Raw genomic sequence first — 25,957 nt, forward strand, 5'->3', positions numbered from 1 at the left:
TACCCGGACATGCACCGCCACCGCGTAGGTGTCAACTACCAGCAGATCGCGTCAACCGCACGGTGCGCGCCTTCAACCCCTTTCAGCGCGACGGCGCCATGGCTGTCGACGGCAACGGCGGCGCCGCCCCGGGCTACGAGGCCACGGCGAGCCCGCTGGCGTACAAGCCCGTGCGCGCCGTGTCGGGCCACGAACGTTGGGAGGGCGAGGCTGTCGAGGCTGTGTTCGCCGAGGTCGGCCCCGAGGACTACGTGCAGGCCGCCGGTCTGTGGGCCGTGCTGGGCCGGACGCAGGGCCAGCAGGAGAACTATGTCGGCAACGTGGCGGGGCATCTCGCTGGCGCCGAGGAGGGCACGAGGAGGCGGGTGTATGAGATGTTTGGCAAGGTGGATGGGGAGCTCGGCAGGCGGATCGCGGCGGCGACGGAGAAGCTGGCGGCGCCGGAGAAGCTGGCGGCGCCTGCGGAGGTCAAGTCGAAGCTGTAGGTGGATTCATCGACGTCAAAATTGGACATGCATCGTTACGTTGTGTAGTAGGATGTGGAACACGTAACGTGAATACAAGGAAGCGAGGGTCTGGATTATGGAGTGATGTGGCTCGCGATGATCCACCTGATGAGGAACAGTAAAAGATATACGGACCATAATTCATAGATGATGACTTTCTTTCAGGGATCTTGTCCTCTCGCACCGATGTCATATCATCGCATTCAAACAACATGCACCGCCCACCACAGCCCAGGAAAAGCGCACCATCTAATCCACAGACAGCAGAGGACCCTCAGGCCAGACGTCTCACATGAGTCACATGTCCAAGCCAAGCCGACGCTCCAAACAGCCCAAACTGGAACTAGCACAGGCAGTCGAGGCACTGGAAGCAGCAGAACCCAGCACACATGCCGCAGCAGATGGCCTGCGTGGTCAGCAGTCAGGCCCAAGAAATAGAGAGAGTCGACAAATCTCATAGCAAACGTCCAAACAGAGGATCGCGTCCCCGAAAACTCTCAACAAAGGGTCGAACTTGATAAAGGGTCGAAGAAGCAAAAATAGAACGAAAAATAAAAAGGCAGAGAAAGGCCTAGAGAGGCCGACTCACCGAACAGTCACCCCTCCTCCCGCCGCGCAGGGCGAGAGCCTGCTCCTCCGACGAGGGCGCGTAGGACATGGGCGCGATGGGACGCTGGGCTTTTCGTCAGCCTGACCAGCAAGTGGCACCAGATGAGGATCTGGGTGACGTACAGGTTGGGCGAGACGGGGCTGCGGCGAGAGCAGCGCCGGCTCTGGCGGTGCGAGGACGGGGTTCTTCTCGAAGGACATGGCGGCGGCGGCGGCGTAATGTTATCGGAAAGTGTAGGGCGTGTTACTGATTGACAAACACTCTACTGATGCATCTTTGTTGGATTTGCCGGACTCTCGGACTGAGGTCGAGCGAACGGCAGCATAGGGCATGTAGGAGCTATAAGTCTGTGTATCGCCGCTGGCGAGAGGCGCTGCGCGAATTCAGCGGATGGTCGAAAACATGGCGCGTCGGTCAGGTATCCCAGGTAGGATGATGCGTCATGTCAGACATTGCAGGTAAGCAGAGGATAGCTACAGATGCGGCTGACGGATCCGTGGACGGTTGGGAGGGGTCTGTCGGGGCAGAAGCGGCAGGGTCAGGCGGTGTTGGTCTGACGTTGGGGGATGGATGCGCGGTCGTGATGGCCCCAACGTGACGTGTGCGAGTGATCACATGCCGTTTTCTGTCTCGGTTGGGCCGCCCCAAATGTTGCTTCGCAGAGGGCGAATACTTTGTAGTCGTGGAACTAGATTTCTGCAGTCCCATTCCCTCCTCTGATGGTTTTCCCTCCTCTGATGGTTTTCCCTCCTCGGATGGTTCCCTCATGGCGCATGGGATTCGTGCTTTGGCTCGGTTTCGCTTTCGCCATGGGACCTGTCCTAGGTACTGATATGAGGTACTTTGCATGCTTGCGATAGTCAGCGTCATGTAGGCCACCACGGTCACGCATCCAGTCTCAAAACAAAAAGAGGCGCCGTGGACTACATCAAGTCATGCACGCAGCAGAATCGTCACGTCCTCCGCCCGCACCCTCCTACTTCATCCACCCGATGCGCTTCCACAGCCAGCTCATCCCCCCGAGCGCGGCCGTCACGCCCGTAAACACAATCAGCGTCCCGTAGCCGCTGCCGTAGCCGAACGCGGCATCGCCCATCCACGGCTTCCCCTCGATGAGCGCCTCGCTCAGCGGTCCCGACACCATGTTGCCGACACCTCGGCCCGACGCGAGACAGCCAAAGACCAGGATGGGATCCACGCCCCTGCCCTGGCCCTTCTCCCGCTCGACGATGCTCGTCATGACGCCGGGCCAGGCCGACGTGTAGCTGCCGGCAAACAGGCCGTACACGGCGCAGAAGACGTAGAGCACAGGCAGATTGGAGGCGAACCCCCAAAGCATCAGACACCCGACGGCGGCGCCGATGGAGCTCACGAGGAGACAGTGGCCGACGGGCAGGCGGTCCACCATGTGACCCATGGCGACGCAGCCAAAGACGCTTGCCACGTTGACAAACAAGAGCGTCGAGGCGGCGGCGAAGGGTGCCGCGCCGAGAAACGTCTGGGCGTAGGATGGCAGGTAGACGGCTGGTAGGAAGTAGCCGAGGGCCTCGACCATGTTGGCAACCTGGTGCAGCAGAAAGGGCCGGCTCAGCAGGAAGCGTACGTTGGCGTGGGGCCTGCGGAAGGCGGCGCTCGAGGAGCGGGCGCTGGTCGGCGGGATGCGCGGGCGGATGAAGAAGGCCAGAGGCGCGGCCAGCAGGAACAGCAGGCCGGCCCAGAGGCGGAGGGTCGTGCGATGACCGAAGCGCGAGAGGAGCGTCTCCATGAGAAGGGGGAAGATGACGCCGGCGATGCCCGTACCGGACCACATGATGCCGTAGGCGAGCCCCTTGCGACGGACGAACCACTCATCCATGTAGACGATGCAGGGAATGTAGGCGAGGGCACCGCCCATGGCATAAAAGACGCCCTGGGTGGCGATGAGATGCGGCACCGTGGTGCTGAACGAGGACATGGCGAGGGCGAAACACGTCAAGAGGAGGCCGATGACGGGCGACCAGCGGGAGAAGCGAGGGACGACGCGGAGGACGGAGATGACGAGAGGTGCTATAAAGTACATGATGCCCATGGCGCAGGTGCCGATGACGGCAATGTTGGGGGCGCCGGCAAAGGGGGCGTGGGTCGCATAGTAGCTGCGGAAGACGCCAAAAGAAAAGGGGAAGCCCCAGATGAGGGCCTCGACGAGGAAGCAGGCGGCGAGGAACAGGTACGCATGTTTGCCCTCGTCAGCAGGCGGCAGCGACTCGAACTCATCGGCGGGATCGTGTGTGTCGGTGACGGCGGGGAGGTCGGTCTCACCGAGGGCGGCATCTGGCGTTGCGGCACCGAGGGGGGTTCCGTCGAAGAAGTCGGGACGGTCGAGGGTTCGCAGTTCGAGGCTGGGCCGCACTTCCGACGTGGCCATGATGATGACAAGATGGCGATGGCAGTTGACTGTGATCAAAGGGAGCGACAAGGCCGCAGCTGTAGAGCCCCGATCTAGATCTCGATGGCAGAGAAACAGTCGAGAAGCAGGCGGAAAGAGTGACTCTTAAGCAGTTGCCTCAAGTGAGCGACGACCAGAAAGAGGAAGGAAGCACCAGCCGGGGCCCACTAGCCGCGCCCTTGCTGTCAAACCCCTCCGCCCAGCGTGTCATCAGGGGTCGTCGCCTCGAGTCTGAAGGTATGGGTGCCGACCGAGTAGTGCTTACTTTCGACTTGCTGTGGTTGGAAACCATCAAGCTTCACCGCTACTCGATGGCCTCAACGCAAACACGACGCTGCTGTGGGCAATGAGCGACGGCATGACAACATGAGAGGAACACTCTGCGTGCCACGTCCGATCTCGCTGGCGGCACGAACCCTGTGCTTGGTGTGTTCGATTGACGACATCATTGACTGCCCAGCTCGTCATAAGCCAGAAGAAGATACATCCTTTCATTTCTATAGAAAATTGCTGAAGCCTATAGAAGATTGCTGAAGCCAATAATCCATCTCACATGTGCAGCGAAGCGACCCTGTACTTTTAAAAATATGCTAGTTGCAAAAGACCAAAAACGCCGTGGTCATGGCCATATACCCAACCGTTACACCAAGAACCCTTTTTATTTTGTGTTTCAGACCCCTCGGTTTTCCACCTGTACATCTTTCTTCCTCTCCTTTTCCTGATCCCTCATCAATTTTTTCATTTTTTTTCCGGTCCAAAACGAGTCGAATCAAGCACACCCCCTCTAAGGGTAGGACGTATCCCCCCGCGCGAGAAGCGGGCGCTGGTCCCACCGGTCCTGGTCAATGCTGTGCCCATCAGCCTCCTCCTCGTCCTCGTCGTCGCCCTCGTACTCATCGTCGTCCTCGTCCTCGTCCTTGCGGTACAGGAAGAACTGCACAAAGATGCCCATGTCGAGCAGCAGCGTGCCCATGCTGCCAGCGAGCCACGACAGGTTGACGAGGATGTACCGCGCGTACCCGCGGCCCGGCGCGCAGCCGTGGCGGCCGCAGTGCGGGTCGTACGCAAAGATGGACAGCACGTACGTCAGATTGCCGAGGCACGCGAAGAGGAAGAAGAGCATGCTGACGCCCTCGGTCGACTTGCGGCGGTAGTTGAGCAGGATCTGCGGCAGCCGCGAGCCGAGGTACAGCACGGCGCAGAGCCAGCCAAAGACCTGGCCCCAAAAGTTGAAGCCGAGCTGCTGGTCGGCGCCGTGGTCGTCGTGGCCGTCGTGGTCGCCGTCGTGGTCACCGTCGTGGCCGGCGCCGTGCGTGGGCGAGTAGCGCCGGCTGAGGAGCCAGCCGAGGACGCCGGCGGCGCAGACCATGAGGATGGCGACGGCGTTCCAGAGGGCCGTCTGCAGACGCGTCGGCTGCGCCGGCGTCGCGGGCGGCGGGCCGTCGTGCAGCGGCACGGCTGGCGAGAGGTTCGACCAGTCGGAGCCGCGGCGCTCGCGGTGGGCGGCGGCGTGGTCGAGCAGTGTGGTGCGCTCGTTGAGCATGTCGCGTTCGCGGCCGGGGACGCGCGCGGGCCTTGGCTTCGGTGCCGGCGGCACGACCTCGTCCTTCCAGGTGAAGCCGCGGTAGTAGAAGCACTGGGCGAGGAGTACGATATCGGCAATGGTGTAGTAGATGGCGAGAATGATCTGACACGTCAGCTTGGACGGCTTTTGAAGGGGGAGCGGGCTGAGAGAGAAAACGCACCATGGTCGGAAGAACGCCCTGCAGGACGGCGCCCAGAATGTTAAAGACATCGCCAGCAAGCCAGACAATGATGAACTGCAGAGACAGTCCGTCTGCGCTGCTGCGGCGAAAGTTCTCGAGGATCTGGGGCGAAAAGACGACGACCCAGCAGGCAATGGAAATGGAGCCACATATGCCCGAGATGGCCTCGACGTCGAGGTGCAACGGCGCCGTGGGAGGTGCCATGGAGAACATGTTCGACAGGCGGCTGGCCGTGGTCGTAGCGCACAGCTCGATGAGGGCGGCAGTTGGTGACGATGCGTTCGTAAGAGGGTGCACCAGAGGGAGGTGGGGAGGGGCGAGCAGTCTGGTGCTTGGGGGGCGAATGGTTCCCGGGATCCGCCTAGATGTAACAAAGAACCCCGACAAGACGAAGATGGGGGAAGAAAAGAACAAGCAAAGGGAAGAATGGCGTCGGCCGTGACTCAATTGACATCTGCGGAACTGGGTGGCGCGCCGAGCAAAGTGTCGCGTGCCGAGCAAAGTGGTAAGGCTTAAGGCAGAAGCAGACTTTTTCCTCATCGTCCAAGTTGCCTGTGCTGCTTCCAGTGGAGGGCCTAAAGCCTGGCTGCCAAGCTGCCTCCCTCTCGTTCAGCGCCTCTCGGGTGTCAATCCGGTGACCGTGCTCTCTTCTCGGAGCGAGCTGCAAAACTCGATAGGCTCGTCATTATAATCCACGTGCCCCCCTGCAAGGTCCTGCAAGGGTAGACTCGGCCCTGCAGGGGTAGAGTTTTTAGCGAACGAAAGCGACGTCACAGGGCGATCTGGAATGCGGGGAGGCCGAGGCCAGGGTCCCCGCCAACCCTAACCCTGAGTCAGCTCTCCCGGCCGCTGCCCGCTGCGAGAGCTCTTGCTGACCCATCGGAAGCAGAAGTGGAAGGTGGGGTTCTATCATGATGCCTGCTTCGACAATGATGAGTGTGTCTACTTGTTGAGCTGCTACTTGTTGAGCTGCTGCTCAATCAAGTCCATATCACTGTGATTCCCATTCATCAGACACCCTCGAGAATGGCCCATCGCCGAAACGTTAAATCGTAAATCATCACGCAGCCAACGCTCCGCACCGGAGCTCCCTGCTAGCGTTGTCAAATGGTGATGCAACATTTGCTGTCGCGGCCCCACGATATTTGTCCGAGTCGGCACTGGATTATTAAGCACTCACCTCTCATTCACAACCACCGCCATCACGACATTCTACCTTCCGTGACATACCCTCCATACCCCCTCTTCCCCTCTCACGAACGTCCAACAGCAATCACTACGACCATTGCATCCTCAATCCTGCTCACTGCCCTCCACACCAGGGCACCGTGGCTCCGCTGCCTCCATCGATCTTTCGCCTCCGGCTTTACCGCTCGCGCCAAAACATACCTCGGCATGGCTCCTCACGCCGCCCCTCAGCTTCTCCCGCCGCTCGATGACCCTCAGTCGTCGCTGTCGAAAAAGTTTGGCCGTGAGACCATCAACTACTTTGCCGGCAACCCCGTCAACCGCCTGTCATGGCTGCGCACCGATTTCGGGTTTCTCAGGACAGCCTTCCAGCTCGAGGAAACTCGCTTCCTCGCCCTGAAGAACCTCACACCCCTGGTCGACGACCCGAACACGCTGTCCCCTCTGACGTACAAGGAGCTCTCCCCGGTCACCGGCGAGGACCCCTTTGGCCCCTCGGAGGACGACCTCATCAAGAACTTTGACTCCAACGAGAACCGTCCCGTCGTCCTGTTCCTCGGTCTCCTCGATGACGGCAGTGTCCCGTTCGAGTACAAGGGTCACAAGGGCCGCCCCTACTTCGCCGTCAACGTGACACCCCACGGCACCTACGCTGCCGCTGCGCAGACCTTCATCGACGAGCAGCAGGCGCGTGGCAGGCAATTCCTCGAGGCGAGGATACACCTCTCCCTCGATGCCCGATCAGGTATGTTTAATGCGTCTGCTACCCATTGCTAGCAAAAAGGCCTGGCCTGACAGAACCCCCCCCCAAGCTGCCCTCTACGCCCAGGCGCGCTCCACCATTGACTGGAACGCCCGCAACCAGTTCTGCGGCGGCTGCGGCGCGCGCACCCTCTCCGGCCACGCCGGCTTCAAGCGCATCTGCCCGCCAACGGACCGCGCCACCGCCGCCTCCGGCACGCCGCGCGCCGACTGCCCCACCCGCAGGGGTGTCTCGAACCTCAGCTTCCCGCGTACGGACCCGACCATGATCGCGCCCGTCATTTCGGCCGACGGCAAGCGCGTGCTGCTGGGCCGCCAGAAGCGCTACCCGCCGCACATGTACAGCACGCTCGCCGGCTTCCTCGAGCCGGGCGAGTCGATCGAGGACGCCGTGCGCCGCGAGGTCTTCGAGGAGAGCGGCGTCCGCGTCGGCCGCGTCGCCATCCACTCGAGCCAGCCCTGGCCCTACCCGGCCAGCCTCATGATCGGCGCCGTCGCCCAGGCCCTGCCCGACGGCGAGGCCATCGACCTCGGTAATGACCCCGAGCTCGAGGCCGCCCACTGGTACCCCGTCGACGAGGTCCGTCTGGCGCTGCAGTTGGGCGTCGGCGGCCTCGGCGAGCCCGCGCCCGAGGGGTACGTCGAGGGCACCCTGCGTCTGCCGCCGCACACGGCCATTGCCAACAGGCTGCTGGCGGCGGTTGTCGACGGCTTCGCGACGGCGGCGGATGCGTCCAAGATTTAGGGGGACGCTTTCTCAACGAATAGACTCTGGTTTTGAAGAGAAACCGCTCCTGCCATCTGTGTAGACTGCCAGCTCAATAGAACTAGATATTCTGAATGCCATGGTAAAGCGATGTATGACTTGATAAGTCGACGTGGAAGTGCGTATCAGTGTGTTCACATACTTGAGCGTAATCTTGGGCTTCAGCTTGATGCATCGGGTACGAATTTTACAGATTTAAGATTTTGATATTGACTCGCTGCTTGTTTTGTTGCCACGTCCGTTCATATCTCAAGCTTCATCACTTTCGTGTTCCTCTTTCTTTCCATCGTATTACGCCCAAGTGTGCGGTTCCCTCCGGACCCAGATCATGCCGTCTCCTCCGAGACCTGGACCTTGGAAACCGTTCCAGGAACCGAACCGAACCTCTCGTCCTCGCCCTGCCCCACTTCAGGGTACCTTGTGGTAAAGTTGACGTCTGGGGCGGAACGCCTGTCACCTAGAGGCGAAGCCTCGTGTGTGTAGTGTTCCGAGCCATTCTCTGCCACATCATGACTGGCCGATGTCGAGCTCAACGCATTGGATCCCATCTCTGGCAGATTTCTCACATCCTCGGCCGTGCGCGACGCCGTCTCGCGGGCCTGACCTGTCAGATCCGCAGCAGTCTGACTGACTCCCTGTGTAGCATCGCCCACGCGTTGCTGCACGCCGGCAGCCGACTCGCGTACCCTGGCAGAACCCTCTGCCAACTTGGCCTTGCCGCCGCTGGCGAGCGCGTTGGCATTATCAGCGGCGGCAGTTCCGAGTTTCTCGGCTTGAACCTTGGCATCGCGAGCCACCTCGCGGCCTCGTGCGGACGTCACGAGCGGAGCGACGAACAGAGAGGTCAGGCCCAAGATTATGAAGCCAAAAGGCGACAAAATGCCGCTCAAGAAGTAGACGCTGGTGATGACAAGGAAGGCCTGAAGTACGTCAGCTTGAAAATTGCTTCTATTCTTCGCGCAGAAGACGTACGGCAAACGTTCGGTCGAGGTCCTGACCTAGAGCGACCTTCTGGAGCTTGACAATGGCATACTGGACGAAATCATGAACATCCTTGAGAGTCGCGTTGAGCGTCGATTCGGGTATGGTGCGATACTCGGTGGGTCGCAACCTCGAGAGAAGGGTCTGGGACGTGAACTGTCTGTTTGCAAACTCGGTGACGGACACCACTGTTGGGGGTCAGAAGCTATTCGTAGAATCAGGAGGTGGACAAGAGCTGGGGATGTATACCTCCAAGACTGATGGCGCCATACTTCAGAGCAAGCTGCGTCCACGGATAATAGTGTGTGACGATCAAAGCAGTAAGGGCAGTAAAGTATGCGCCAAGAGTCCTCAGGGGGTCTTCCCACTGAAGCTTGTTAGTGCTGCCACAAGACTGTAAAGGGGTGTGAGAATTGTATGTCTTACGTTGATGTACTTATAGAGACTGTCCTGCTGGTCTTCAGGTTCGGCAAAGTCAGCAAAATTACGAGACACGTAATGGGACATTGAAACAAAACCCAGTCGACGTCTATGTGACGCTTACTTATGATCTCCCTCAGCGGACCCGTGGCCTCGCGACTCTCGTTCGTTTCTCTCAGCGAACGGGTCGACTCCTGATCCTCATTGCTGCCGACACGGCGCTTATGCTCATTGAGGATCCTTGCGCGGCTGCGTTGGGCATTGGATGCGTGCTGATCGGCAATGTCGCCAGGAATGACAGTGTCCATAGTAGTGGTAGGTGCAACTCGTGATGGCTTCAGCTCGTTTCGATAGGTAGAGCGAGATGACAAAAGGTGAGAGTGCAGGAACAAGAGAAGAAAAGCCGGTCACTCACGCTTTCTATTTCAACGGATGAACTTGTAACACAAAGTTGGAGCAGGAGCGGCTGAGCGATTGGTCTTTCCGTCAGTGACGTGCCCGCATCGTCATCATGGTCCATACAGCATCTCGATCAAAACCAAGGGAAGGCGCTGGTCGAGCAAATGCAGCTATCCACATACTTGACCGGTCGCGTCATGGCAAGCGCCAACAAACAAGCACCTGCTTGCCATGGGCCGGGAGCCCCCTTAGGTAAGGCACAAATCAGGTAGCACGAAGCGTGATGTCAGACGTGGAGGAGAAGCTCCGCAAGCGTCACCACCCAACAATCTTCCGTCTTCCACCTCAGTCCATCTGGCGGGCTCTGAGGTCCGTCTCTGTTGCATCGAATTCACCGTCACATGTCGAATTGTTCCTTGGTTTTGAGGTCAGATCATCGAACATTCATCCTCGTACTCTCACAGAACCCTGGCACCAGGTCGGCATGGCCATGGAACAACTGTCAAGTCTGATTCACACAAGACTGCTCTGCCTAGCCAGGCCTCTGGCTGTACACTTGACCGCTGCTCCAGCCACCCCTTCAGCTTGACCCTCAATAGATAGCTCGGCGTACAGCTCCATGCATGGCAGTAGCTGTTGCACTGACAGTCGCCATATGGACTGCTACGACTATCCTCCGGATCAAAGCACTCCTAGAAGGTGTCGGCGCCCGCCCTCATCATACCACCCCAGTGCTCGCGGATAAGCTCAAGACATTTTGCCGCCACCCACCACGCTCAGCGCCTCGGCGACGTGGTGGTACAGGTACATCGTCATCGGCCTGACTGCTTTCGGGTCTGCCATGGCTTTCAAAATCGCTGCTTTGCACGTCGCTGGGCCCATGACCCCATCAAGTGCCATCCAAGCCTGCGATGCCCAGGATAACGAGACCATACATGCCGGCATCGCGGTCGAGCTCCTTGGCCCAGTCGAGGAACTTCCACCCGCTCCAAGCTCCACGCGAGAAAATACCCTCTTCCCCGATATATGCCAGTGCCGCCTTTGTGCTGCTGAGAACCGTCTGCCACAGCTCGCGTCCCGTGTCGTGATCTCGCGTTGCCTCGCAATAATCATCAACAATTGACCCAAAGAGTACGTCGTAGTCGACGAATGTAGTCTGTAGGATAGCCTCGGTTTCTCGGACACATACGCTGGCAGCAACCCATCCTCACGGAGCACTGCCGGCACCGCTTGACGAGGTCGCCGTCCCCAAACGTAGTTTGTGAGCGCCTGCAACCAAAGATCCCCGCTCCAAAGCCGTCCGTCTCGCCGGGGCCCGTCCTCGAAGACTGTCTGCATGCAGCTGCGCAACGTGTTCTGGCTCACCGCGTTGATGCGCCTCAGGAGCTTAGCACCGTCATCGTTGGTCTCAGGGACGGGGCACGGCTCCACGGGATGGTCCGGCGGTACAGCGCTTTCTGATCGTGTCACGATCCCGCTGAACTTCATCTTGCACTTGGGCGAGGTGTCGAATGTTTGCACACGCAGGGGGCGGAAGGCGTGGCGCCGCGGTATCGCCACATCTGTCGGCACCCAATCGACATTGATGACCTCGTCGGGGAGCCAGCGGGTGCTGATCCACGACCGGCATGGGTGAAGCTACTCTGTAATCTGTATCTCGCCCAATGTGAGTCTCAGCCGTGCCGGGGTGTTCATATTAAGCCCTTCGGCGCCGAGGTGAAACGAGACGTAGCCGACATTGTGGGAGCCAAAGTCGAGGACGAATCCCTTACACGAACCTCAGGCCCTGTTGGCAAGCTCCTCAATCGAAAGTCGGTGAATTGGTCGTACCCTGGAATAGGCTGCCTCACCTGGTCCGAAGGTGATGACCTCTTTGGGCTTGACGTCCAATGTGTGAAGGGTTGGCCGCAGGTTTTCAGCCTTTTGCGCAAACACGGGGTGGAAGATTGTGGCATACACCTTGTCGACCTTTTGGTCCTCGGGTACAGGTTGGTCAGCCATTTGAAGCCCTTACTGTGAAGTGCCTGCCGCTGTGGAAGAACGACGAGTAGTTGTTGTCGCACGGTGCGGGCGAGGAGTCAGGACGCATCCTTTGAAGTTGCTACGTTGGGATCAAATGCATGAGCCCAACCGCAAACCTGGGAATCATCGGCCACCCAGAATGACTATGGGGACATCGGTGCAAATGACACCGAGCTCGTCGTACCAAGCAGTGGATGGCGGATCCAAAAAGTTGGGTAACCTGCTGCTTTGGCGTGAATCATTTTACCCCTCTCATAGCGCTTCTAGGTTATAATACTAGGACGACCGTAAGAACAAAGCCCTGCGTACTTATCAAACACTAAAATAAAGCAAGCTACTATACTACATTACGAATAGAATAGACTAGCCTGCTCTATAGCCTAGCCTTCGTCATACACATGGCCTTACCTTCCGTACAAACATGACCTGATCTATAGGCACGTGCCCCTATTATCTATCTATATTTTTGGGGCAAAAGTTTAATACCCTCCGAGGCAGCGGCTACCCTATATAGCTATAGGCAAAAGCTTAAATACCCTCCGAGGTAGCCACTATCCCTACCTATAGGGGATGCTTAGATAGTATAGTAACGGTCCTTTCCTTGTATAAGATTATACTGCCTTGATAAAGCTAGTCTATAAGCTAATAAGATAGATTGTTGAACCAATATTAGGGAACTCTGTGGTTAGGATGGTGATATCTGGGATATCTGGGATCCACTGCTCTCAGGAGCACGTGAACTACGGCTTACGTGATCGCTGAGAGCAGATGGGTATATCTGACTCACGAAGGTAGCAGTAACTTAGACAAGAATTAATCAAGAATCAACCATCACAAGACTTATCAGATACCCTACCTATTCAGAGCTCGCAAGCACAGCGGAAGTACTGGATTGGGGTTCACATAAGCAGTGAAGCCCTCTCAACATAGATAATATAGGAGCTAGGGTCTTATAACTCCTCTAGTGGCTAAAATAAAAACTAAACTATATTAATATATAAATTATTAGAAAGAGAAAAGTATATCTATAAGATAGTTTACGTTTTATAAATCTTTATAAAGCTATTTAATAATAATAAATATTCAAGCTCTCGTATCTCTTATTAGCTTAGTTTTGAAGCTAGAGTAAATCCAACTCTACTTCCCTATAGAATTAGAGGTAGTCTAGGCGCCCTATCTATACTTAGGCTCTAAGAATTAAATTATTAGATATTAAGTACTCCCTTAAACTTATTTTTTAGCGTCTAAATAAGATAATTAATATTATAATTAGAGAGCTATTAATGAAAACAGAATAGAGTTATAATATCTTATTGTCTATATAAGGCCTTAAAGATCCCTTCCAACTTGATATTCTTTTCTTTATTAAAAGATATACTGCCCTATTCTAAGAAGTTTTAAAGATCATTATGAAGCTCTCTATAGCTACGACTATTACTCTGCTTGTTGCACTTGCTACTGCAACTCTTCGTGGCCTTGGTGGTACGTTAGGATCACTAACTATTCTTCATTCTTACCTTTTACTTCTTACCCTTACTAATGGCTTCGAAGGTGAATGCCGGAAAGCAAACGATTGCTGCCCCTGTGATACGGGTTCTAAGAGATCTCTCGGGTGCGTGCGTATGTGAAGTATCTCTATTATCACTTATAGTCAAATCTCACTTTTTATATAGTCGATGCTACGTCGACTACTCATTACCGCTGCCAAATATCTGGCAGGGATCGGACATGGTGCTCCCATAATCCTGGCCAGTGTGGAGACTGGTCCACCATTAACACCTAAGGTGTCATCCCCTTGACGATTTGTGCCTTACTAAAGGCATGTACTGTGTCAGAATCTCCAATGACGAAGAAGCCGCAGGATCTGACATTGTGGGACAGACGTCTAGTGATTACTCTGAGCATGGTAAAGTGCCTATTAACTAAGGATTGGCCATTCCTTGGGTTAGCAGTCAAACACGAGTAATACTAAAGTTGAAATCGTCATCAAAAGGCCGGCTGAGTGCCTAAGGCCTCTGACCAGGGAGGCACGTGGCCCCGTTATTGATATAGGCCTATGTGGCCTATCCATCTTGATTGAGCACTCGTTTTGCCTTACACGTACAGAACAGCTATAACTACTTTCATGTCTTCCTGGCGTGATCTCTGCCTGGTCCCAGACCCGTCTCTAATACAAGCCGCATAAGAGCCGTGTCCATCCAACTATGCATCATACTCCTCAGCAGCTAGCTCGCTAATAAGCTTTATGCTCGTATGCATGCGTGCGTGCAGGAACCTCATTTCCTTCTTCATTATTTAGTACATAAGTCTTGAGTTAGATTTCCCCTTTATCCCTATGCTCTTTATCTAGTACCTACTTATATAGTTAAGGCTTTATATTAGAGCATTAGTTAGAGCAGAGTGAAGAGGTCTTCTATACGTAGTCCGGAGTAGATAGAAGATTGGTCAGGGGTCGTAATATATCTGAATTCTAGCCCTCTATAGCTTAGAGGGCCCTCCGTAGCCTATATATATACGTTCTTGTAGCCCTTAGTCCCTAGCCGACCCCTGCTTAGCGGCTCCGCAGGGAACCCGCAGGGTCCCCTGACACTTTGTCCCAGCGAGACGCTCGAAGACTAACACCATACATACATCGCCATAATTACTCTCTCCACAAAGCGGTTAAGCCACAGCCGTGGCCCGGCAATCGCATAAGAACATCCTGGCATTCCAAAAGCCGCCAACAGGCATCTGCCTGATCTTTCGTGGTTCAGATGGTCAGAGAGAGGCTCGCCTACCCATCTGAGGGTGTTGCCGATCAGGCAAGGTTCTGTTCTGTGACCCAGGAGTACTTTCATCCCAAATGTGGAGTCCTCATTTGATGCATTTGTTCTGTCGTTATCGCCCCGGTAAGACTCCTTACCGATGCTGGATCTGACCAATTACCTTCGTTTGGACTTCTGGAAGTCTCCTTTTGTACCTTAACAACAATCAATCCACTTTGTTCAATTCCGTGGTGACAGGAACTGTGCTGATTCCTATGAACCTAACTACATCCAACGTATATCCTCTCCAATATCATCGTGGCAATATCGGACATGAATGAATGCGATTTCTACACAAGGTACACGAGGATTCATGTTTGAGGCCAAAGCTAGCAAGCTTGGCATGCCGGTGTCTGAAGAGCATTGGCAGCAGCATTGAGATATTGGGCCAGCTTGCTTGTACCACCACACTTGCACTTTACACTCCGCACAAATGTCTGCGTGTTCAGCTTTGCGCCGTCCCAGTTGGTGTGGGTGTTGTCGTTGGGGAAATACGTCTTGGCCTTTGTCGGGCCGAAGGACTGGAAGAGCGCGACGGAGTACTTTGTGTGATCGAGGTACTCGACACCCGCGGCCTTGGCCACCTGCTGAGCATACGTCGCAAACGGCCAGTCGGTGCGCAACGTGTTACCATTCCAGTAGTTCCTGTTGACCATGCCGGAGATGATGGGCGTGGCGCCCTTGGCCTTGACATCTGCAATCATCTCGCGCAGGTACCAGCCAAACGTGTGGACAGTCTCTTTGGCGCCGGTGCTCGTGGTGACGACTTTGGTTTCTTCGCCTATGCCTGGCAGCGTGGCACGGTCCGCGGCCGTCGTTCCAACAGCCGTCGGGTCGCCGTCGTCATTGTGGCCCATTTCTATCAGCACATAGTCGCCTTGAGCTGTCGAGGCCAACAGAGACGACCACAAGCCTTCGTTGATGAAACTCCGAGTGGAGCGCCCGTTTCTGGCCAAGTTACGGACGTCCAGTGTCGTGTAAGTGTTCAGATAATAGCCCCATCTGAAGAGAGGATTAGCACTCAGTATCGGTGAGAGGGATTGTTCCACTGGGCTGATCGGCATTCACCCTTGCAAAGCATTTCCAGTGGCATAGTTGGCGGTCGTGCTATCGGAAGATATCAATATCTTCGTAGTCGCCCTTGGCTCCACAGAAAGCGGTGCAGCCAGAGCGAAGCTGGGTGCGAGAGCCGCTGTGGCAAAAAGTGCTGAGAAAAGCATGACATGCGGCACGATATTTCGAGACTGGACGAGAGTAATGGCCTTCTAGCAATAACCAAGACTCATCCAGCCAGTATCACATTGAGTTTGTGAAGCCATCGTGGTGCATATAAATAGGGTTAACCGATCTGACATTGTCGATGGACGGTATCCATAAAGGGGCATGCGATGAACATGCGGGGTTGGCGAAATAGTTCACCATTGGTGGGCATAAATGTCCCGAAGACATCTGGCAAGTGAAGCAAAGCAATTTGGGATTCCCCGCAAAACGGCAACCGCGGCGTGATCTCGTTGAGTTGAAGAGCTCCATGTTTAGGTGATGTACAACGAAATATACCTAAAGAAAAAGAAATCTGCTGCATTTCTGCCATCCGTACGTCCGGCCTCAAGGCGGTCGATCTCGTCAAGGAGCTCTTCGCATTGCCGCCACCGCTCAATCGCCTGCAGAACAGCTTACCGAGAAGATCGTCGACTGAACCCTGCAAGTGGTCCCCGAACGAGGCGTTTCCCGAAAGCAGACACGGAACCAGAGGTTGAATGAGTTGAGAACACATCGAGCACGGTGCATTTGGACTCTCGCATCCAACTCCAAAGCTGCGTTTCGGACATTTCATGGGGGAACAATCCTGAGCCGATCCATTCGCCCGGAGATTGATTACTTGACGTTTCTCGTTCAACTTGCAGTTTTTGCTCATATCCCTGATTCAGGGCCATAGTACTTTATCTCTCCCATGCCTACAAGACGGCTAGCGATGTCAAGAGTCAAGACCTCGTGGAGGTTCAAATCGGTCAACAAAAGCCAAGGGGATCTCAAGTGCATTGGAACCGTTTTCTGGCATCTCATTTGCTTCGTTCTAGAGACAATCACAGCCGTTTGCTATCTTCCGGGTGAGCGGATCTGTCTTGACTCGTGAGCGGTGCCTCAGCAGATGCGTCCACCTGCGGACAATGGCCAGTTGGCCAAGGTATTGACAATAATCGACGCTGCTGAAAGGAAGAGACAGGCCGAAGAAAGTGTCATCCACACTCCAAGCAGGCGAATTGTATGCGGTAGGCCAATGTTGGCCAAAAGAGAGCGCGTTCACCACGGGCGTGTGCCCCGAATGCTGCACAGCATGCCGGGCTCCCCCATCATTTAGCGTCACCCTCAAACCACCCCGCGTTATTTCTCTGAAATTACCGGCATGGAATGAAGCATCTTCGCAGGGGTAGGGTAGCACTTCGGGAGGTGATCATGCCTTTAACCCCTTTGGGACTGGAGAGATGTCACTTGGTTCCTGGTTTTTGCACCAACGAAAGCTTGGTAAAGCCATGGATGGTCGCGAAAGACATTGGTTAGCTGGGATGGCCTCAGAGGCATGGTCAATAGAGTGAGTCCATGAACTGAGATATAAGATGGGCAGATCTGATTCTCCTGGCTCCTGCTTCTGGGCCATCGGCTTGAGGACTTTAACGCTGGCCTACCTTGTTTGATTGTCGATTCCATCACGATGAAGACGTTTGCCGCACTCTGCACTCTGCTTGCTGCAGCACAAGCTGCCACGAGGACCTCGGCCCCATCGGGGTGCATCACCGTCAGCAAATCTCCGGCCAGTGGGCAGTTTGGCACGATCCAGGCTGCTGTGAACTCCCTGTCAACGTCGGCCTCGGGCACACAGTGCATCTTCATCAACCAGGGCTCATACGCCGAGCAAGTCCTCGTCCCGAGCCGCATCGCTCAACTTACCATCTATGGCTACAGCACGGACACCAGTGGCTACGCCGGCAACAAAGTCACCATTACGGCGAACAAGAGCCAGAAGGACGGGCTCAACAACGACGAGACTGGCACCCTGCGCGTGAAAGCCAACAACTTCAAGCTGTACAACGTCAACGTCGCCAACACGTACGGCAAGGGAAGCCAGGCCATCGCCCTGAGCGCCTACGCCGACAGCGGCTACTACGGGTGCGCCTTCACCGGCTTCCAGGACACGCTCCTCAGCAACACCGGGTACCAGCTGTACTCGCGCTCCCTGATCCAGGGCGCCACGGACTTTATCTTTGGCCGCCAGGCGTCTGCGTGGTTCGAAAAGTGCGACCTCCGCGTCCTCAGCGCCTCGAAGGGCTGGATCACAGGTAAGACCCACACCATCGGGATGATATGCCCCAGGAGAACTATCCACGCACACGAGGCTGATGAAGAGCTGGATAGCCAACGGACGCGATTCTTCGTCCAACCCGTCCTACTACGTGTTCAACAACTGCAACATCGCCGCTGCCTCCGGCAACAGCGTGAGCGCTGGTGCCTACTATCTCGGCCGTCCGTGGGGCACCTACTCCCGTGTCGTGTTCCAAAAGACGACAATCTCGTCCGTCATCAACTCGGCGGGGTGGTCGGTCTGGAACACAGGCGATGAGAGGACCAGCAATGTCGCGTATGGCGAGTACCAGAACACGGGCGCCGGGGCCTCGGGCACCCGAGCGAGCTTTTCCAAGGCCCTTTCGTCGGCTGTCTCCATCTCGACCATCTTGACGAGCAGCTATGCTAGCAAGGGCTACTATGACGCTTCGTACATGTGAAACGCTGCGATGGAGGTCATTTTTTGCCTAAATGCTTCTCACTAGGCCGCCTTGTACCCTGGCTTAGCCGCTTTAGGTTTCACGACTGTATATAGGAATCGATATCGACGATGAAGTGTTTAATTTCATGAGGCTGAATCGGTGTGCTTGGCGAGTCATGATGGCATGCCATGCCGCGAGACCGAGACTGGCTTTCAATGACTGTCTCCTTTTGCGGCGTAGCGAATGTTATGCAGTTCTGTACTGTGGCCATGGAGAATGAACAGCCGACGATGGCGATATTCGAGGTGTCTATTGACAGTAAGAGCTGGACCGACTGTCTGTCCAAAAGCCGCACTGCAAGCTGTCAGCCATGTGGCATCGAAGCATTGACAACTCATTGTAGGTCATGCCACAGTGGGATTGGTTTCCTAGGCGAGTTGTGGTACTTTTGCCACCTTCTCCCCTGGCTACAGGGATTCCTGCCGTTGGTGCGGGGTGGTGTGTCGAGCAATGTCATTGAAGTAGGCAGACGTGGACGAGCACAGCTTATAAGAGCCGCTTGACAAGCAGAGCTTCTTACTGCCAAGGCATCATCCTCAAAAACCGCGACTCAGAAAATCATCAAAGACTTACAGTGAAAGCTTCAACCCCTCACCATGTCTACCGCTTACACAGGCGCCTCGGGAGCAGAAATGCTGGCTAGCCACACGCTCGCTCAAGAGATCATCGCCCGCAACAGTGACGCGGATCCCGTCCTCGATTTCGAGGAGCTCAATCTCCTCGAACATTACGTCAGAGACCCAAGCCAGGCAAAGGAGATTCTCGACTCCAAAGGCTACGCCGATGAAGCGCAGAGGGCCGGCAGCCTGGTGACGCATGTCATCTCCCTCCACGGCACCAACACTCCTGGTCTGCACGATGGGGAAATAAGGGTCCTCAGGGAATGGTTCGAAAACGGCCGTGCAGGCAAGGCTTGAATTTCATTCCATCGCAGTCTTGTGTGTCAATGGCAGTAACACCGTGGGCGGAATGCCTCTATGTATCGTAGGTAGCTATTATAGTCTATCGTCCGCCACACTGGCTCAGGGAACAACCTCGTGGATTTCGCCCGTGACAATGTCAACCGCATACCCCACGATCTGCGTCCTTGGCCAAAAAGTGCCAATTTTTGATTCTGCCACGTCCTGACGAAGACTCTCGTCGATGCTGTTTGCTTCCGCGTCAGCATTGTCCTGTGACAGTAGACAGGGGTAAAATAGCATGACAAGCATTCCACCCACGAGAAAAAGGTGCCAAATCGCATATTTGATCTCGTGCGCGTGGGAAGGGGCTCGCTCTCTGAGCCGAAGATGGACTTGTTCATCAGTTGTGCACAGCCCGCCGCAGTCTTTGGCAATGTCAGTTTCCGATCATGGCCAATGTCGTTGTCGTACAGAGAAGCGCAAAAAGTCATACCAGTGTGGTGTACGACGACGATCATGGCCAGGGGGGCGATAGTCCCCATGACGGCAAGGCTCCGTTTGGCGTCGAAAGTACGGCCGCCGGCATTGCGGATGACCTTGGCCTCTGCGGCATGGTCCGCTCAGTACGCGTCCTTAGATCCGGTAGGTAGAGGGCCACCCACCTCCGAGTTGGAGACCGCAGAAGTCTCTCGGGTCGACTCGCATGTCGGCGCAAGATACTGGGCTCGGTCCGCTTCTGAAGTGGCACAAGGTGGGGGGAGGTCAGGTTTCGGAGGCTTCTCACTGATGCAGGTCGATCCGTGCTCTCCCTTGACGCTGATGATGTCTTGGAGGAGAGGAGGGCACTGACGGTGCTCGATGTACTCCCTGCCCGTGGTCGTCAGTCTGTGTTGCGCCAGCGATCGTCGCCGGGGATTCCGCACTCATTTCGCACGATGATCTAGCTTTTTGTCGGCCATGATGAGCAAGTCGGACGGCCATGATGAGCAAGTCGGAGATGAAATGATGGACGAGTGAGCAGGAGGTTGTGAATAGCTATCGTGGTGCGAATGTTATGGGGGACCACACCACCGGTGACATTCCTAGACGACATCTTCATGGTAGTCCACGACCCTGATCATCATCAGTAATTGACCCCGCGCCGCTGGTCGATATCTCTCATCGTTCTGGTCACGATCTGCTTGTCATTGTCCCTCGTGACGTGGCCTTGTTTCTGTAAAGTGCGATGAGCCAGAGAGCTAGGATGCCATGGCAAGGTACTGACTTGTGTGTCCTTGTTCTGTCATGAGCAGCGAGGCTCGAAGACGAGTGGAGGCGCAGGCGGCTGCAGGCCAAGTGCCGCCTTGCCGCGTGCCTGCCCCTGGCACACGCACGGATCCCCTCCACGACCAACTGACAGACAGCATCGCTTTGACTGATGGCGTGCAACTAACCATCACAGGTGCAACAATGCCTCTTTGCTGAGCGCATCCACGATTGTCCCACAACTTCACCACGAAACCTTCCGACGGCGCAGGTGTAGGTCCAGGTCCAGGTCCAGGTCCAGGCCCAGGTTCAGGTCCGACAGAGACCGCTCCCTCGCCAAGATGTACCACCTGGCCAAGAGTCTCTATCTGCTCGCGACGAGCAAGGAAGGTGCGCAAGCCCGCGACCCAAAGCCCCGACGGCTACGACGCCAACCCGATGCTGACAAGACCCAGAGTACTCCGTCATCCTCCTCGGCCTCGACAATGCCGGCAAGACGACCTTCCACGAGCAGGTCAAGTCGCTCTTCCTCGCGTCGCACCCGAACCCCAAGCTCAACACGGTGCCGACCGTCGGCCAGAACGTCTCGACCATCGACCTGCCGGACATGTACCTCAAGATCTGGGACGTCGGCGGGCAAATGTCGCTGCGCAAGCTCTGGCAGAGCTACTACGCCAGCGCCCACGCCATCGTCTTCATCCTCGACAGCACCGACCTCGGCGACGGCCACCTCGTCGAGGACGAGCGCGGCGGCTTCCGCGCCAAGCCCGGCCGCGAGGCTATGGGCGCGGGCGGCGGCGACGACGACGACGGCCGCCTCGCCGAGTGCAAGGCCGTGCTCGAGGACGTGCTGCGCCACTCGGACACGGAGGGCGTGCCGGTGCTCGTGCTCGCCAACAAGCAGGACCGCGAGGACTGCGTCGAGGTCGTGCGCATCAAGGAGGGGCTCGTCAAGCGCGTCTTCGAGGGCGAGCAGGCTGGCAGCATCCGCGACTCGCGCGTCCTGCCCGTGAGCGCGCTGACGGGGACGGGCGTCCGCGAGGCCGTCGAGTGGGTGCGGTCGAGGGTCAAGTGGAACAAGGAGTCGCGGCCGCCTGTGATGAGGTAGGGTGCGAGGAGGAAGAGGAGCACGACGAAGAAGCATCACGAATGATGACTTTTTTCTTTCTTCTTTTTTTTTTTAAAGAAACCATTTTTCATTACTTTCTCGGCGTTGGGCGCTTGGAGCGAGCACTTCCCGTCGGACACTGCAGAGTGTGGGAAACGTATGGAGCGTCCTGGGCGTGCAGACCATAGAATACCTGCCACGAACCGATTTTCATAGACATGTAGACAGGATAATCCAAATCTGGGGTATCATTCATTTTTATACTTCACTTTATCTGCCATGAACAGATTCAGATCTTCATAGACATGTAGACAGGATCATCCAATCTGGGGTATCATTCATTTTTATACTTCACTTTATCTGCCATGAACAGATTCAGATCTTCATAGACATGTAGACAGGATCATCCAATCTGGGGTATCATTCATTTTTATACTTCACTTTATCTGCCTTGAACAGATTCAGATCTTCATAGACATGTAGACAGGATCATCCAATCTGGGGTATCATTCATTTTTATACTTCACTTTATCTGCCACAAACAGATTTCCATAGACATGTAGGCAGGATCATCCAATCTGGGGTATCATTCATTTTTTATAATTCACTTTTATTCGTGCCCCCAGGCCTCACCCCGCCACACGGTCATTCTCCGCCGACAGCTCAGCCATCAAGCCACCCTTGTCTCTCCTCTTGGCGTCCGCGGCCAGTGTCCTGTCGACCAGATCCGACAGCTCCCCGACCTTGCGGGCCGCGAGCGCCGCGCACTGCAGCAGCGTCGTGGCCTCGACGGCGTCGCCGCCGAGCTTGGACGCCTGACAGACCTCGCCATGCTTGTTGAGGCTGATGGTGCACGAGGCGACGCGCAGCTGCTCCTCGCGCCAGTCGGGGTCGAGCAGCGTCACGCCGTCCCGGCCGTCGCCGTCGGGGCCGCCGTCCCTGGCGCCAAAGTGGGCAAAGGTGACGCAAAAGGGCGAGTGCAGCCAGCCGAGGGGCACGGGGGCGCGCTCGGCGGGGGTGAAGACGGTGAGGTCCTCGCCGTCGACCTGGGCGTCGGGCTTGCGGAAGTGGCGCAGGGCGGCGACGGCGGCGAGGCAGGCGGCGTCGACAATGTTGCCGTCGTGCGAGACGACGTGGACGTCGGCGCGAACGCTCCAGACCTTGGCGCCGGCGACGAGGCAGAGCGACTCCATGTCGAGGGCGCCGGAGCGGCGGATCGTCTTCTCGAGGAGCCGCGACAGCAGCATCTCCGTGTCGGTGGGCTTGCCCGGCTCAAAGTGCGGCGACGCCATGGGCGAGAGCTCGGTGGCGAGCTGGAAGATGCCGTCAAAGGGGCGGTCGGCGTGGGGGACCGTGACCTCGGCCGAGATGCGGACGATGACTCTGGGGATCTGGTCAGTCCGCTGGCATCAAGTCAAGGAAGGGAGGGATGCAGGTCGTTCTACCTCGTCTTGCCGAGGCTCACGTCGACGACGCCGTACTCATCGCCAAAGGAAATGTCGATGTTGCGATACTGGTCAAAGGGACGGCCGTCTAACCTGACGCCTTCATGCAGGGCCTTGAGGATGAACTCTTTTTCGTTGACCGAGGGCTCAGCCTCTCGCGGCATCTTGGCGGCGATTGTGGGAGAGGGTGCCGAGGTGGGAGGTTTGTCTCACTAGGAGTGGTGAGGCGATGAAGCTTTATTACCTTGGGCAGATACCTAGGTAAGGTAGGCAAGGTAGGTAAGGCAGTATGGTGATGTTCGCCATGAGCTTGAGTTGGAAGAGCTTGACAAAATTCTGCCAGGCGGCGCCGGGCCGGCTGGCGGTACTTTGGGTTGTACCTAACTTGGCAGTGTGGATGGGTACCTTTCTGCACCAATCGGCGTTGCACCTTGAATCTCGACTCTGTCTCCTGCCATCATTTCGACATTCCATCATTTCGATCCATCATTTCGACGCTTCCAACATCTCGACACATCACCATCTCGACACTGCCTCGACACTTCACCATCTCGAGAACACCACCGCCCTCCATCCAGAAACATGACCACAGCCCACAGGCCGACCTTTGACCCCGCCCGCGGCAAGGAGGCCCTCCGCGGCCCGGCCTACCACCAGCGCCTCCTGCCCGCCCACACCCAGCTCAAGTTCCGCCAGCGAGGCCAGGGCGGCGCCGCCGACGAAGACGACGACGCGCCGCGCGACCTCGCCGCCGAGCTCCTCGCCGCCGAGGCCGCTCACGCCGCCAAGAAGAACGGCACCCCTCTGCCTCCCCCCTCCGACGCGCCCCCCGCGACAGGCGGTGTCAAGCGGCCCCTCGACGGGCCAGGCGGCGGCGGCGGCGGCGACGTGGACGAGGCCGACGAGGAAGATTTCGCCGCCAAGCGGAGGAGGATACTGGAGGAGACGCGGGATATCGATGCCGACTCGGAGGACGACGAGGAAGCGGACGACGACGACGATGACGACAGTGACGACGACAGCGATGACGAAGAGGCCGAGCTGCAGCGTGAGATGGAGAAGATCCGCAAGGAGAGGGCCGAGAAGAGGGAGCGCGAGGAGCGCGAGAGGGCGGCCGAGGAGCAGGCGGCGCGCGAGAAGGACATAGCGCTGGGCAACCCGCTGCTGAACAAGCCCGATTTCAACATGAAGAGGCGCTGGGACGACGACGTCGTGTTCAAGAACCAGGCGCGCGGGACCGAGGACAAGGGGAAGAAGGAGTTTATCAACGTGAGTATTGTCTTCCTTCTTTACACTTGGAGCCCCCCGCTGACCCGCTCTCAGGATCTGCTGCGGTCCGACTTCCACAAGAGGTTCATGAACAAATATGTCAGGTAGACGCGCATCGTGGATAACCCCCTCCTCGAACCGGCGACGAACACCACCCTACAGAATCTGCTTGACCTCGCCCCGGATGCGCGTGACACCTGCCTTCTTGTCGATAAAGTTGTGCTCGTCAGGCTCAATCGTCTCGCGATAATACGCATCCCCAAAGGCTGCCGCAAAGACCTCCATGCTCGGCACCTCGAACACAGCGCAGCCGTCGTACTCGGCCAGAGGGCTGGCGCCGGCGTTTTCCGGACCGATGGGCGCAACGCCCTCATTCAGAGCCGGCGTGGCATGGACCTGGGGGCGTCAGCGGGAGGTCGGGGGACAGTGAGCGTGACTCTCGAGGGCCAACGGTCGCTCACCTGCGTGTACGAGATGAAGCCGTGCTTCTTCATCCAGGGACGGACCAGCGGGCCGTGGACCTTTTTCCAGTGGTGGTAGAACTGCTCGGGTGTTGTGCCGGCCTTGCGCTTGATGAAGGAGATGCTGATGACCGTCTGGCTGGTATCGAGGTCCGACATGGTGTTCTTGTGTTACGATAGGTGTTGGTGTATGATTCGGCCAAGCTGTATTTCATCAATCCAGAGTCTCCCAACAGCCCGTCGGGTGTCGTGAATATTACTCTCTTTCAACGTTCTTCATGCCAAAATTTTCGGTTTACATAGCAGCACTCGAGATCCTTAGTTACATGGCAGCACGGAAAACAACACCCGAACACCCAGTCCGCAAGATCCAGGCACCAGCATCCCCAATCACTCCTCCTTCTTCCTCTTCCTCTCCAGCCCCTCCGCCACAGCCTCGGCCAGATCCTCGACCGTCGTCCCCCGCCGCCTCTTGCCAACGCGCTCAGCGCCGAGCACCGTCTCGTCAGCAACGACACGAAACACGTCCGCAGCGCCGCGAAACAGGGCCTCGCCCGCAAAGCCGCCATCGACACGGTGCGTCTCGCTGATCTCCTCCATCTCCGCCACCCACCGGTACGCCTTGGGCGGCACGGCGACGACGGCGCGCTCCGCCTGCTCGGCCAGCCGCGGCAGCCGCGCCCGCAGCTCGGCCCGCAGCAGCGGCAGCACGCCCAGCGCGTGCGCCGTCGTGAACGACTCGACCGCCAGCGCCGTGAGCCCTTTGCTCAGCGACGCGAAGCACATCTTCAGCCCCGACGCCGCGCCGACGGCCGCGCTCATGTGGGCGGCGCCGAGCGTGGCTGAAAGGCGCCGGCCGAGCCCGGGGAGGCTGGCGAGGGTGTGCGGGCCCCGCGGTGGGAATGCCGGGGACGGACCAGCCGGATTGGGCGTCTTCTTCGTCGGCTTCCGCGTCTGCTTCCGCGTCTGCTTTCTCGTCTGCTTTTCCGCCTGCCCTGGCCGACTGCCTCGGGCGGCGAAAGAGTCCCGGTTGCGGCCCGCGCCCCGGCCCCGGGCG

The 25,957-nt window shown here is 57.1% G+C and overlaps 14 protein-coding genes across 14 annotated transcripts in view; 6 read left to right on the forward strand and 8 right to left on the reverse strand.

Annotated features, from left to right (window-relative positions):
• VDAG_05792 (peroxisomal catalase) overlaps positions 1 to 944 on the forward strand; it is a gene marked incomplete at both ends in the record, with an annotated part of 2,287 nt that extends 1,343 nt beyond the window's left edge. Inside the window, 2 exons of the mRNA XM_009655189.1 lie at positions 43 to 481; positions 737 to 944. Of these exons, the coding sequence (XP_009653484.1) occupies positions 43 to 481; positions 737 to 944 (647 nt within the window). The remainder of the gene's footprint in view (positions 1 to 42; positions 482 to 736) is intronic.
• Positions 945 to 2,092: 1,148 nt separating this feature from the next.
• VDAG_05793 (uncharacterized protein) lies at positions 2,093 to 3,520 on the reverse strand (the record flags this gene model as incomplete). The annotated part of the gene is made up of 1 exon (XM_009655190.1): positions 2,093 to 3,520. The coding sequence occupies one exon, from the start codon at positions 3,518 to 3,520 to the stop codon at positions 2,093 to 2,095; it is 1,428 nt and encodes a 475-aa protein (XP_009653485.1).
• An 805-nt stretch (positions 3,521 to 4,325) lies between these two features.
• VDAG_05794 (uncharacterized protein) lies at positions 4,326 to 5,847 on the reverse strand (the record flags this gene model as incomplete). Its single annotated transcript, XM_009655191.1, has 2 exons — positions 4,326 to 5,177; positions 5,287 to 5,847. The coding sequence occupies 2 exons, from the start codon at positions 5,845 to 5,847 to the stop codon at positions 4,326 to 4,328; spliced, it is 1,413 nt and encodes a 470-aa protein (XP_009653486.1).
• An 855-nt stretch (positions 5,848 to 6,702) lies between these two features.
• Positions 6,703 to 8,002, forward strand: VDAG_05795 (peroxisomal NADH pyrophosphatase NUDT12; the record flags this gene model as incomplete). Its single annotated transcript, XM_009655192.1, has 2 exons — positions 6,703 to 7,240; positions 7,308 to 8,002. The coding sequence occupies 2 exons, from the start codon at positions 6,703 to 6,705 to the stop codon at positions 8,000 to 8,002; spliced, it is 1,233 nt and encodes a 410-aa protein (XP_009653487.1).
• Positions 8,003 to 8,349: 347 nt separating this feature from the next.
• Positions 8,350 to 9,732, reverse strand: VDAG_05796 (uncharacterized protein; the record flags this gene model as incomplete). Its single annotated transcript, XM_009655193.1, has 5 exons — positions 8,350 to 8,943; positions 8,996 to 9,192; positions 9,254 to 9,371; positions 9,431 to 9,462; positions 9,549 to 9,732. The coding sequence occupies 5 exons, from the start codon at positions 9,730 to 9,732 to the stop codon at positions 8,350 to 8,352; spliced, it is 1,125 nt and encodes a 374-aa protein (XP_009653488.1).
• An 838-nt stretch (positions 9,733 to 10,570) lies between these two features.
• Positions 10,571 to 11,824, reverse strand: VDAG_05797 (alpha-L-rhamnosidase; the record flags this gene model as incomplete). The annotated part of the gene is made up of 2 exons (XM_009655194.1): positions 10,571 to 11,461; positions 11,654 to 11,824. 2 exons carry the CDS (start codon positions 11,822 to 11,824, stop codon positions 10,571 to 10,573), a joined length of 1,062 nt encoding a protein of 353 aa, XP_009653489.1.
• Positions 11,825 to 14,978: 3,154 nt separating this feature from the next.
• VDAG_05798 (rhamnogalacturonan acetylesterase) lies at positions 14,979 to 15,869 on the reverse strand (the record flags this gene model as incomplete). The annotated part of the gene is made up of 2 exons (XM_009655195.1): positions 14,979 to 15,651; positions 15,718 to 15,869. 2 exons carry the CDS (start codon positions 15,867 to 15,869, stop codon positions 14,979 to 14,981), a joined length of 825 nt encoding a protein of 274 aa, XP_009653490.1.
• A 1,490-nt stretch (positions 15,870 to 17,359) lies between these two features.
• Positions 17,360 to 18,428, forward strand: VDAG_05799 (pectinesterase; the record flags this gene model as incomplete). Its single annotated transcript, XM_009655196.1, has 2 exons — positions 17,360 to 17,984; positions 18,061 to 18,428. The coding sequence occupies 2 exons, from the start codon at positions 17,360 to 17,362 to the stop codon at positions 18,426 to 18,428; spliced, it is 993 nt and encodes a 330-aa protein (XP_009653491.1).
• A 638-nt stretch (positions 18,429 to 19,066) lies between these two features.
• On the forward strand, positions 19,067 to 19,387 carry VDAG_05800 (uncharacterized protein; the record flags this gene model as incomplete). Its single annotated transcript, XM_009655197.1, has 1 exon — positions 19,067 to 19,387. The coding sequence occupies one exon, from the start codon at positions 19,067 to 19,069 to the stop codon at positions 19,385 to 19,387; it is 321 nt and encodes a 106-aa protein (XP_009653492.1).
• Positions 19,388 to 19,492: 105 nt separating this feature from the next.
• VDAG_05801 (uncharacterized protein) lies at positions 19,493 to 20,353 on the reverse strand (the record flags this gene model as incomplete). Its single annotated transcript, XM_009655198.1, has 6 exons — positions 19,493 to 19,616; positions 19,691 to 19,797; positions 19,879 to 19,976; positions 20,035 to 20,091; positions 20,157 to 20,239; positions 20,307 to 20,353. The coding sequence occupies 6 exons, from the start codon at positions 20,351 to 20,353 to the stop codon at positions 19,493 to 19,495; spliced, it is 516 nt and encodes a 171-aa protein (XP_009653493.1).
• A 453-nt stretch (positions 20,354 to 20,806) lies between these two features.
• On the forward strand, positions 20,807 to 21,725 carry VDAG_05802 (ADP-ribosylation factor; the record flags this gene model as incomplete). The annotated part of the gene is made up of 2 exons (XM_009655199.1): positions 20,807 to 21,007; positions 21,067 to 21,725. Exons 1-2 carry the CDS (start codon positions 20,959 to 20,961, stop codon positions 21,723 to 21,725), a joined length of 708 nt encoding a protein of 235 aa, XP_009653494.1. The 5' UTR covers positions 20,807 to 20,958.
• A 629-nt stretch (positions 21,726 to 22,354) lies between these two features.
• Positions 22,355 to 23,334, reverse strand: VDAG_05803 (exosome complex exonuclease RRP45; the record flags this gene model as incomplete). Its single annotated transcript, XM_009655200.1, has 2 exons — positions 22,355 to 23,108; positions 23,171 to 23,334. The coding sequence occupies 2 exons, from the start codon at positions 23,332 to 23,334 to the stop codon at positions 22,355 to 22,357; spliced, it is 918 nt and encodes a 305-aa protein (XP_009653495.1).
• Positions 23,335 to 23,752: 418 nt separating this feature from the next.
• On the forward strand, positions 23,753 to 24,547 carry VDAG_05804 (pre-mRNA-splicing factor cwc15; the record flags this gene model as incomplete). The annotated part of the gene is made up of 2 exons (XM_009655201.1): positions 23,753 to 24,439; positions 24,494 to 24,547. The coding sequence occupies 2 exons, from the start codon at positions 23,753 to 23,755 to the stop codon at positions 24,545 to 24,547; spliced, it is 741 nt and encodes a 246-aa protein (XP_009653496.1).
• A 743-nt stretch (positions 24,548 to 25,290) lies between these two features.
• The window catches only part of VDAG_05805 (uncharacterized protein), a gene marked incomplete at both ends in the record, with an annotated part of 1,195 nt that continues 528 nt past the window's right edge, over positions 25,291 to 25,957 (reverse strand). The window contains one exon of the mRNA XM_009655202.1: positions 25,291 to 25,903. Coding sequence (XP_009653497.1) covers positions 25,291 to 25,903 — 613 coding nt within the window. The remainder of the gene's footprint in view (positions 25,904 to 25,957) is intronic.

This window comes from Verticillium dahliae, genomic scaffold, assembly GCF_000150675.1.
Source record: "Verticillium dahliae VdLs.17 supercont1.11 genomic scaffold, whole genome shotgun sequence".
Taxonomy (NCBI): domain Eukaryota; kingdom Fungi; phylum Ascomycota; class Sordariomycetes; order Glomerellales; family Plectosphaerellaceae; genus Verticillium; species Verticillium dahliae.